We start from the raw sequence: 12,480 nt of genomic DNA on the forward strand, positions 1-12,480 counted from the left end.
CTAAATTATCAGCTTACCAGGAAGAGGCAAAATTTCCTGTTTGTGGAACCTTTGTCACTTTTTATTTCGCCAACTTTTGCTCTCTTTGGGTAATCGAAAAGTTCAATTTTTTGAACTTGTAGACAAGAAACAACAACTTTCAGAAAAAAACGTCTTATTTTTTTTAAACAGATTCAACATACAATGCAGTGTGTCCAAATGTCCATTTGTCGTATTATCATTTTCCAATTTTGCCTCTTATGTAGGTCGTCACGCACTTGTAAATTTGATCTGAATGCGACGCCCGTCTATCATTTTTTCGTTTAGTGCTGCAAAAGCTGCATGCGCTTCGACATCTGTAGCCATTGTAACAAAACCGAAGCCTTTGCTATGGCCGGTGTCTCTGTCTATCACAACAATAGCATCGAGTACTTGCCCATAACCTCCGAAAATCTGTCTGAGATTGTCGGCAGTAAATGTCCAAGGTAAATTCCCCACATGGAGTTTCACTGGTTGCGCACTGATGCACTGGTATAATGTAATGTGTAAATATTCAAGTTCTAATTCATAATTTTGTCAACGCTCTACTTACCTGAATCGTAACAACTGCTGCGAGGAGCAAGGATATCCAACACTTCATGGTTAAATTTTAAACTGTTTTGTATTTTGCCCGAACTAAATTGTTCACTTTCGACGACTTTTCTCAACTGAAATGTGGTTAAAACCTGCGCTTATATTTATAATCTAAAAATATGAGAAACTCGTTTTCACTATCATAGCTTAAAATATGTTTTGTTATTTTGTTGAATTCCAACAATTAACGCCCTTGTGTACACCTGTTTCGAATACTTAAAAATACAGAAAATAGTTACTTTGAAGAAAACACCATAGACACACTCGATAGATATGGTATGACACAATGGTCGTGGATATTATGTTACACCAGAACGCTTTATTCGTCGTTACACAGCATTCAATTTACATTGGTGAGTTTTCCACTATTTTTAGTTGACATTGACTTAACGCTTGCACAATTCAGTGATGACAATTAAAACTTGGATAGAACTCGTTCTTCGGTCATAGTTATTTATTTAGCCGACAAGAAATACGAAATATTTGGTACCCAGTGTGAATCACGAATATGTGTCGTGGCTGTTAATAGGGATTCGAGACATTAGCTTGTGATGTTTAATCAGACAAAACCGTTTAAAAGAGTAAATTCGTTCGTTTACGTTCATTAAAGTTGACACTTTTCTCAAAAACTCATGTGCACGATTTGTTCACAAATTTCAAGCTTAAGGTAAGTTAGTGAAAATTCTATCTTTTTCATTACAGCCAACGCACTTCAAGCATGCGTGGTACTCTTAATAGGGTACTGAAATGGAGAAGTGTGTCTAAAGAATTTTGGCACTGTAAAAAGTCTGGAAAAAGTTTTCATACAAAATAGTATTCTATTTGACAGCTGTCACTCAAAGCACTTTTGCTTGAAGTGCGTTGTTACAGCGCTACTTAAGCTACATTTCCGAAATTCAGTGAAATAAATTTCCCTCACAACACTACAACCAATGGTTGTCAACCATGAAATTAGTTTTAAGCAAGCATTCTACAAACTAACTACTAGGCGACAATACAGCCAATCCACTAAAATTATTAAAAGCGCACTAGTCATTTTCCAAGTCGACTCATAAGGCCAGCTCGGGCGTGCAGGATACATACAAAGCATAATGATTTACCCCTATTGATACTTTAATTCCTAACTCAGTCGAATCAGGTTCCAAATTTTAGTCTTTATTTTAGTAGAATCTCTGTGCAAGGACTGTTAACAGATAATTTTATTAGAACAGAAATCAAAGTTGTTAACAAAACCTACTCATTTTGTCAACAGTTATCTGTTAACATTTATGTATGCTTTTTGTATTTATTTCATCATCTTTTGCTCTCTTTTTTGGTAATCGAAAAGTTCTCTTTTTGAATTGTTAGACATTTATTGGAACGAGTCTTTGACAAAAAAAAAAAAAAAACAACGACCTCCAGAAGAAACGTTGATTTATTTTTATTTAAAAAAAGATTCAACATTGTAATGCCGTAGAATCAGTTTCCCATTTTGCCTTTTATGTAGGTCGTCGCGCATTTGCAATGTTGACCCTAATGCGTCGTCCGTCTAATTCTTGTTCGTTTAGTGCTTCAACTGCTGCATTCGCTTCGTCCTCTGTAGCCATTGTAACAAAACCGAAGCCTCGGCTACGTTCGGTATCTCTGTCCCGCATAACAATAGCTTCGATTACTAGCCCATAAACTCCAAAAGCCTCTCTGAGAGTGTCGTCAGTAGTGGTCCAGGATAAATTACCCACATAGAGTTTCGCTGATTGCGCACTGATGCACTGGTATATTTAATGTTTATTCAAGTTCATGTTTTTGTTAACGCTCTACTTACCTGAATCGAAACAATTGCAGCGAGGAGCAAAGATATCCAACACGTCATGGCTAAAATGTTATGTTATGTATTTTGCCTGAATTAAACTACTCACTTTCGACGACTTTTCTTAACTGAAATGTGACTAAAACCTGCGCTTATATTTATAATCTAAAAATATAAGAAACTCGTTTTTACCTGTTTCGTCTACTTATTTCTGGTTTTATTTTATACAATTGGTAAAAGTTTCCTATGTGCAGAATGAACACCAGCTGAATATTACCAGCTGGTGTACAAACAAAAACACTTTGAATTGTAAACAATTCAAAGACAACCTACACACAGTGCATTTCTACGTTGACGTCATCTATGCGCTCATACGCTCATACGTGTGAATGAAGTAAACACATTGTGAAGAATGTGTTTTGATTGTTTATCATACAATAAGTGTGAGTTACTAGATCCAGCTGGTGATATTCAGCTGGTGCTCATTCTGCACATAGGAAACTTTTAAGAATTGTATGACCTTGCGAAATTAGGCACATTTCTGAAAAAATTTACACTCGATAGATGTGTGCATAGCACTGAACCTTTAAAACTTAGACAAGTAGGTCATTTCAAACCGATGTAAAGATATTCGCACAAATAATGGTCAAATATCATTATTTAATGAAACTTTGTCAATAAACAATTAGATGGAACATTTATTTATCGAAACCAAAATTCTGTCAACAACTAGAGCATGTGTGTCCAAAAAATAGTACACCGGCAACTCTGATCTTTTATAATGACAACATAGTAGGGTTGCACACGCAGGCCCTTCTTGTTTTACTGCTTGGTTCAGATGCTATGATGGTAATGCTGTCTTTAATATGACTTGGTGACCCTATAATTTTTAGGCACCGATCGAGTATAAGTCTTCCGTGGATACAATTCTTAACATGAAATACGAAATGTTTGAAAGTTTGAGTTTTTATTCTTACTAACTTAGTGAGCAAGTTAGCGCAAAAAATTGCCCAACAAACTAAAACTTCACGATCTTTTAGTTAAAATGTTTAATCGAATAAACGTGAGACTAACCATTTTTGGATTTACCATTGTCAAAACAACACAGGTTCATGTCACGAATATTTGTCGTGGTGGTTAATACGGAGATTGCGGTTTCGTCTTAAATAATTATTTAATTATAATTATAAGTTGACGTACGTAAAACTTGAAAATTACAAGGTAACTCTCTACTGTGCATGAAGAAGTTACTTATAATTTTCAGGTTTTACGTCAACTTATAATTATAAGTAGAAATCGCAATCTCCCTATTGACACCCACGACATTTAATCGTGACATTACCTTGTGATGTTTTATCAGTCAAACCCCATTAAAAGAGTAAGTTCAACCCATGTGTGGTGTGTGCTTCCAAAACATCTGATATCGTTGTTTAAAAAGTGAATTTGACCAAAAACTTCAGAAATACCCGATTCTAAAAATTTTCAGAGCGCCTCTCATAAAATTGCACCCATATTCTAGTCAGGAAGCCGTTTCAAATATCAAATTTCAATAATGATTAGATGAGTCGTATCAATTCGATGTAATTTATGTCAGTTAATAAGAAGCTCTAAGTACGTCTCATGTTAAAATGTTGCTGTGTATTATTTTGCGTCAATGTATCTACATGATGTTTTTTTTTATATCACCTGCGGTGAAACACTTGATTGATTGCCGTTGTCTCTTTAAACGATTGAATTTATCGAAGGAGAAGTTAATAAATTGGCTGGAAAAGATATTACGGGTTGATGATGGGTTAATAAACTTTAAATTAAATTTGGTTGTCGTTATATTTTCTAGTAATATCGGAATTTAATTTCATTTATTCTATGTTGTTAAGTATATCAGAACTCTAAAACAGATGATGATAATTAATAATCCTCTGATCTACCCATTCAAATTGTGTTTTAGATATTTTGTCTTATAAACTTTGTACACTGGTACTTCTTCTAATATATTCAACCTTTTAGAATTTCTAAATTAGAAATGGAAAGTGTATTTTGGTGTAATAATTAAATCTGTCATTTCTTTCATTGAAAGCCAAAACATACTCAAAATCTTTTACTTCATTTGTTTAACTATTAATTCGTCTACATAGGACCACATTAATCGTATGTTACGATAGGCCCCAATAGCTTTTGATGACATACCCATGTGTAATCAGAATTCACGTCGTCAGCGCGGTCGAAATTCAAAATAAAGAGTGCGGAGGTCTTTCTAACGTAGCGTCATTTTCATACAAGGAAGCGTTGAAATGTATTTTTCGGTTCACTTTTTCATCGAATCGTTCACTTAAAAATTAATTATTAGGCACGGCCAAGGTAAATATATTTACCTTGGGCACGGCGTGAATTGGTCGACCCAAACTGATGACAGTAACCTTTAATATTCAAAACAAGTATCATGACATTGTTGCATTCTCCATTCTCGGTTTTGCAAACGCAGGCGACGATCATATCACTCAGGTAGATTTGATAACTATCTTTTACTTCATTTGATCTATGTTCAACATATCATCGGCAACGTGACTAAAGGGTGTATCTGCGATATCTCAGGAACTACTGAACCGATTTTGAAAAACTTCTTTTTCCCTGAAGGGTAGGAACAAGTTATGAATTTTGAGCATTAAAAAAGTTTCAGTGAAATCATCATTTTTCGTCGTATTCTCTAGAGTCTCTTCAGCTTTTCCATAATTCCGAGCCGCATGGCCGATTGACTTCACGTTGTCGAGCTAAAAATTTATTACTTTTTACTGTCTTTCAGGAATTTTTTTTTTTTATCGAAATCGGCTCAAATGTCTTACAAATTTTGTTTAAAAAAGCTGTTTTTTCCATTTTTTCGACAATATCTTCCGAACTATATGGTTTCCTAAATTCGGTAGAAACTTGCTGAACCTTGTTTTTGGAATAACATTCACAAAAATTTAATGAATTTCCTAAAAATTCCTAAATTGCTGAATCGAATTTTAAGGAATTTTTAAGTATTTTTCGAATTAAATTCCTAAAAATTCGCCCTGAAACGAATTTCATTTTGTTGTTTTGCTTGAATGTGTGTATAGATAACAGCCAGTTGATGAATGGACGATAACTTATAAGCTTAATCTTTGTTGTTGGAAAATTTACGGTTTTGAAGTTTTTTGTCCGTTTCGATACCTCACTCACTTTATCTTACTTAATCCTGGTTGGATTGACAAAATAAACCAATTTCAGACAGAATCAAAGTTTTTATTATTGTTCAATGAGTAATAAAAAACATATATAGAGATATAGAGATAAATTGTAATCACATGAGTCTTCATTTAAAATTTATTTATTTTTCTGTGTTTTTCTTTTCATTTTCTTTCTGTTTTATTTAATTTTAATTTTCTTATTTTCATTAAATTTTAATTCATTCATCTCTCGGTGTGTCCGTATCCTACTTGTTATTATTTACACAATTTTTATAATATTTCAATATTTTACATTTTAACACGAACAAAAATGAGAAGGTGAAAGCAAAACTGTTTTTAAATTTAATGCTCATCGAGATCCGAATTGAATGTACAAATTCGGAAATCTATTTCTAATGATTTTCGTCCTGAACGAAACTGAACGATACAGAGAGAGTTTTTTTTTGTCTCGGTGTGCGATATGAAATATTCTGAAAATTTACGTACTAGTCGTGTACCAATTCGACAATATCGAAACTTACACAGCTGGAAAACAATAACTCAAAAGTTTTTTGGAAACAAAATTTGGGAAATAAAAGAAGAAATTCGTAATTTGACCTTCAACCCTTGAATGTGATAGTCGTATATGATCTGACTCGTTGTAATAGAATTTACGAGACCTGCTCGTTCCATTATTATTTTGTGTGTGTAATGAAACTTGAGTTCTGATAACCTCGTTACGATTTTCAGAGTAATGGAACCGATTGCTGTGTTATTCTATGAGCATGAGCCCATTGTTACAAATAAATCTTTTTTCAGCAGCCTGGGCTCTGGATTTGTCAATAGTTGATTTAAAAAATAAAGCCTGACGATGTTGTTCAGCCAGTTCTTTCATTAAATCATTTCGAAGTCATATTGATTTTCCTTTATTAGGGATAGAAAATGGACTTTCCGTCCCTAGGGAAAATTCTGTCCCTCCTTCGTAAAGGAAAACGGGTTAAAGCTCTTGGACACTTACTCATCTGGATACAAAATATCGAATTCCTTCCCTTGAATAGGAATATACTATTCCTGATTATGTTTTCGGAAAATCCATTATCACATCCGGACTTTAACGATCTTATGCGGATAATGTTTTGTTTCAAGAAAAAAATATTTGATAAATGCAGAGTGTACGTTTAGTTTATTCCGAAAATGTTTTTTTAATTTTTTTTAAATTTTAATTCTAGAAATTATTTCTATTTTGTATTTTTTAATGAATTGTTATGTACAAATGCTTATAATACAAGTAAGTGACTTTACAGATAGATTTTGGAAAATATTTTTATTTTCTCATAAAAATGTAAGAGCTACTTTTGAGCTGATTAGCTAAACGGAAAGAATCTGTAAAAAAAAGCCATCGAAATTTCATCGGCAAACTAAGAGATTTCCGAAAATTTAGATAGGAGGTAGAAAAAGTCATGTCGATCGGCGGTTTATCAGTATTTCTTATCCTCTCAGAGTCGGTTAACAAACGAAAATTTCCGAAAGAAAAATTTAAAATTGCAGTTGTGGTCCGTTTTGAAGAAAAAATATTAGGATTATTTTCTGTATTTAAGTGCTACCACACCACACGAATATTTGACATTTGCCTAGGGCGCAGCGATTTAACCTGTTACAGACGGCTGTCATCTGTGATCGACAACGACAGCAATAATTAACGACAAGGTCTGACCGATGAGGTCTTAGCAAAGGGTAGCAAAAGACATGTTCAATAAATCTCTAAAAATGTTCGATCAAATGAAGTAATAGGTGACAGGTTAATAGGTGCAAAATTCTGTTTGGGGCGATAATTTAATTCGCAAAGTTGTTTGAAAGCAAAGTTTGTAGTATTAAAGGACCCGACATTTTTTCCTAAGAGCGGTAAAAACCTGGTGGCGGCACTGAAACGTCAGTTAGCAAAAATAAACAATTATCTGGTTAGTTTGTGGGTCAAATTCAGATTAAGAGAAAAAAAGTTTCTAAGGAAATGTTGTTACCTGTGAAGTTCTGAGAGGATCAGGAAGTTAGCAGCCACATGCTGTCATTGATCGGAACTTCTTTATTTCTTTTCTTTTTTTAAGTTCACTTTCGTTTTTCATTTAATTTTCCACCAATTAAGCAATTATTTCAGCAAATCAAAGAAATTCTTAAAGAAAAATGTCGATTTTGATCGGCTTTTTATTGATGTGAAGAAATAAGTCGCAATGTTGTTTTCAAAATATTGGAAGTTTTTTTTTTAAATGTAATTTCTTATTAACATCTGATTCTTTTATGTTGGGAGCTAGCTAATTGTCTTTTAATTTAAATTTATTTATTTTCAATAAATTTCATAGCACCTTTTTCGTAAAATGAAATTAAATAAACAAAAGAAATTGGTAAAACAAAGTACGGCAAAATTGAAATTTTAAACAATAAAACTTAATAATAATTTTTTAAAAAATGTATGATAAGTACACATGATAAATAAAAAAATATGTAAAAAAAATTACAAAAATTAATTTAACAAAATTAAAATTAAAGAAATAATTTCACTGGAACAACGGATCAATTCTAGATTGAAACTGTTTTTCTTTTAATGTATTAACGGTCCCATATCAGCGTGTTGTGTTTCTTTGTGACGACGTAGATCTACCTTTCGCTGAAAGGCCTTGGCACACAGTTCACACGCGAATGGTTTGTAGCCTGCAAAAAAAGAGAACAAATTTTTATTGATTGCTAATATTGGCAAAAATTGAGAACTGTCAAATTTCTAGCCTACAGTAAAAAAGTTAGGGATCTGTCTAGAGTCCTGAGGAAGCCTGAGAATTAAGATGCCTCACGTCGACTAGATTCCATTTTATGGATTTTGTGAGTTCATTTTGATCCAAGTGCCCTAGCCCCTTTTCTTTCATCACATTTATCTATTTTAGATAAAGCGATAGAACAATGACAATCAGATAAGCTTTAATAGTATTTTACATAGCTTGAGATGAGAAATGCAGGTTTCGTGTGAATCCGAGGCGAAACGGAGGTCAATAGACTCACGAAAACGTGACCCTTCATTTTTATCCCGAATTATGTAATGCATTGTACATGCTGAGGGCGTCGAAAGACGTACTTGCAACATGGAAAGTACCATTCCATCTACAGATTCGACCATAAATGGGAAGATCTTTTTTTCTGGTTCGAAGAATGCGAAAAATACATCTGTTCATATTTCTCAGCTTAATGCTTAAATGTTTATTTTGACGATTCGGATTCCAAATTCCAAATCGGAAAAATAAACATTTTGGACAGAGGTGCATAATTTACTATTATTACGTTTGGTCCAAAATCTATTACTTCATTTCAACATGCGTTTTATCTTGAGCTGTTCCTAATATTTGTCGTTGTTATTTTTATTTATAAAAGACGGTTTCTCTTTTTATTCCATACGCATGTTTTATGCCAACATCAAACTATTATCTCGGGTTGTTAAAATTATTAACTGCGGCGTTCAGAATTCTAGAGGCTTAAATTTCTAACGATGCTTAACTAACTCAATATTTCACGGTTCACATTTGTGGTACTAGTATGTAAATATCCACATCTACGCGAAATAATTGTTCTCCCTTTAAGCAATGAAAGTCTAGAACACATTTTATGTCAAAATAATATGAAAATGAGTGCGTTTAAGTACGAAAATCAAATTTTTATGTCCTCCGGGCGGACAATAGACCATACCTGTTTTACACTTTCATTGCCTTTAAGGAGTCCTTAACACCATACAACAATAATATCCCATTTTTCTAATTTTTAATTGCCATCAAACTGACTTACCTGTGTGTTTTCTCGAATGGGTTATTAAATTTGAACTTTGCGAAAATGCCTTTCCACACACCTGACATTTATGCGGCTTTTCACCTGAAACAGCAATTCAAACAATAAAAAATTAATTAATTTGATCAATTTTCGACAAATAATTTCTAAATAATTCTATTTGATGAATCATTCATTCAAATGGTGGACATGGACATAGAAAATAATTCGATAATAATCGCTATCGAGCTACGGCGTTAAAAAATTTAATAAAGTCTACAGAAAATCCCTATAAATATTGAATTTTAATAAACAACGATAAACCATTTGTCACCAGCTATAATATAGCCCTAATAATATATTTATTCACTTAATGATGAGTCGCACCCTAATTCTATACATTTAGTTCTGCATTGTATAATACAACTCGGCACCCTTCAGTTGTGAATATAACTCGTAAGCATTTAGAAATGAAATTTGACCTTACTCACTGTACAGCAGCAGCGCACACATATTATACGTAATACCCATCGTACCGCACATTCTCTCCTCTTTATATTCCATTTCAAAAGCAATTATATATTCAATAGCTGAACTCTCGGATTATAACCATTTAAGGTGCGGATGATTTATGAACAGCACTTGATCATATTAATTACATCTAATAAATATAATCGCTTTTGCCATCGCACATATTATATAGATTTGAATAGATCCGGGGATAAATCATCGAAAAAGTCTACGTACGAGGAATTTAAATTCTCTCGCAAATTAATACAAATAAAATTTCATTTATTTTCCGTCTAATTTGTGAAAGATTTTAGGAACCATTTGAACCATTAGCTTCAATATATTCTATGCCATATACGGCAGCATAAACCGAGTCATAAACCGTCGCTTTATTAGATGACGTGTCGTTGTGTGTATGAGTGTGTCTATAAAACCGACGAAAGCATTTGGAAGTTTCGAATCCCAAAAGCTTTAATTTGGATTTCCTCTATGCGCAACTGTGTGTACACCGACAACACATTACTGTTACGCATAATGTTTTAAAGAACATACAATATTCATCTGTTCGAAATGTTTTGGAAAACTTTATCCAATTATGCTTAATCTAACACTTTCATTAGAGGCGTCAGTTTACCAATTGTTACACAACGGTATAAAATCCTTAATGTGTCATGTTACATATTAAGTAATGTGCGGTTTAGTGGGGCTTTCTGGTTTTGTTAAAGTGTTAACAGTAAATTCACTCCCTCTTTGGCACATAATATCGTTTGAAAATTAATATTTTAAAGAAAATTAGACAAGATACAGTAATCAAGGTCGGATTTAACGTTTGAGTGTTTTAAATCGTTTTAATGGCTTTCAATTAGAGGTGTCAAATTAGAAGTTTGCGAGGATATTGCAAATGGCGAAATACTAAAAGAGGTGACACAGGAAAATTTTCATTGTCACCCTTAGTTAGAAAGTTTCTCACTGTCGTCAAAGGTTTTATAATTTTGTAAAAGAACTCCGACAGGAAACGTCAGTGAATGTAAGACATAACTCTGCGCCAGCTGTTTTTTCAGCTGGTCTACTCACGTAAACATAATTGCTCATACTTCTTTATACGGTTTTACCTCTACCACGCGCGTGAGTATAAGTTTCATGTCTAAATTTCATTGACGTCGACTGTACCAGACTTCAATGTGTCAATTCGCTTCAGAGTTTGTATCGTAGATGATTTTACCTCAATGAATTGATTGAGTCTCCACATCCCCAGTGAAAATAAAAGTCTTAATAGTACGTCTCCTTATCTCAAAGACAAAGGATTTTATAACAGTGATTAGGCAAAGCTCGTCCCCTTTACAATTTTATTTAGATAATTTATGGAATATGAAGCCTGACATTGTACGCCTATCATATTTATCAAGAGACATACCGATGAAACATTAATTGTTTTTCGATATGTGGTCTAACAATCTCTGGTGTAATAACATCATCGATATCGTGGCAAACTTTTAATGTGCTTCTAATAACTTTATGAAGGTTTTAATTCGCCTTATCAATCAATAAATAAATTTAATGATTTGATAGCATACAGATCGATGATATTACCTATTGCTTCTTGCGCATGCATCCATATCAAAACAAAAAAAAAAAAACAAAAACAAAACAAAAATTATCTATCAATCTCCCATATAATATCCATCAATGTAATACTTTAAAAGATAAAAAAAAACCGTTCACTATATTCTTTTATGGCAGATTTGTTTCTATTTTATTGGAATAATCATTACGGATTGCGGAAAAATATAACACACCAATAAATTTTCGCTTTAAATCGTTTCATCAATATTTTTTAGAGAAATATATGTGTGTATAAAGCACCAGACAAGAGTCGAGTTACTATGGCAACGAATTAAGTAGGGGCGGCACAAAATCACTGTTAACCAATGGAATATTTACCGAGGGGTATGACGATGCCATACTCTTTCATCCTATTTATTTCAATAGTTAGTTACATATCAGCAGCGTGCAATGCTGAGCTGTTCATTGGTATGCATTCTTCTATATATGTAATATATTTTGACGATAAGTATACTTCATAATGTTTCGACACAAAATTAAATATATCGAGTGATTTTCTGGTGTTATCTGGAGTTGAGACATTCAATTGATTCCAAAAAAATGGACCCATCCACATATACACTATCTAACAATTATTGTTATATATTCAATAGTCGGTGATGATTACACATGACGAAACAATTCTCAACTTGCCGTAACGATGAAAGTATATAAAGTATTTGATATCATCCCACACATGCTTTTATTTGTATGTTGTGGTACCTACACATTACACAGAACGTAAAACTTTCATTAAGCTTTTCCAACCTTTTTTTTCGTATAACGATATTGCAACGAACAGATCGGATTTTCTAGTGAATAAGGTACATGTACATGAGATACTTTTTGTAGTCTAAAAGTCATAATAAAACAGGGAATCACGGAAATTACTTCGTACAACGAAAGAATTACGAGCAGAAATATGGTAGATTTTCAAGTCTCTTTCGACGTGACCAGTTATTAATCAAAATTTCAAACTTGAAAAAA

The 12,480-nt window shown here is 33.0% G+C and overlaps 1 protein-coding gene and 1 long non-coding RNA gene across 2 annotated transcripts in view; both read right to left on the reverse strand.

The window, feature by feature from the left end:
- Positions 1-2,136: 2,136 nt before the first annotated feature.
- LOC119066360 lies at positions 2,137-2,532 on the reverse strand. The gene is made up of 2 exons (XR_005085738.1): positions 2,414-2,532; positions 2,137-2,360 (listed from the first exon to the last, which is right to left on the reverse strand). It is a non-coding gene; the product is annotated as an uncharacterized LOC119066360 (long non-coding RNA).
- A 3,106-nt stretch (positions 2,533-5,638) lies between these two features.
- LOC119066361 (zinc finger protein 502) overlaps positions 5,639-12,480 on the reverse strand; it is a 32,982-nt gene continuing 26,140 nt past the window's right edge. Inside the window, exons 7-8 of the mRNA XM_037168779.1 lie at positions 9,403-9,486; positions 5,639-8,286 (exon numbers count right to left, since the gene is read on the reverse strand). Of these exons, the coding sequence (XP_037024674.1) occupies positions 8,177-8,286; positions 9,403-9,486 (194 nt within the window). The 3' untranslated portion in view covers positions 5,639-8,176. The remainder of the gene's footprint in view (positions 8,287-9,402; positions 9,487-12,480) is intronic.

Source organism: Bradysia coprophila, chromosome IV, assembly GCF_014529535.1.
Source record: "Bradysia coprophila strain Holo2 chromosome IV, BU_Bcop_v1, whole genome shotgun sequence".
In the NCBI taxonomy this organism is placed as follows: Eukaryota; Metazoa; Arthropoda; class Insecta; order Diptera; family Sciaridae; genus Bradysia; species Bradysia coprophila.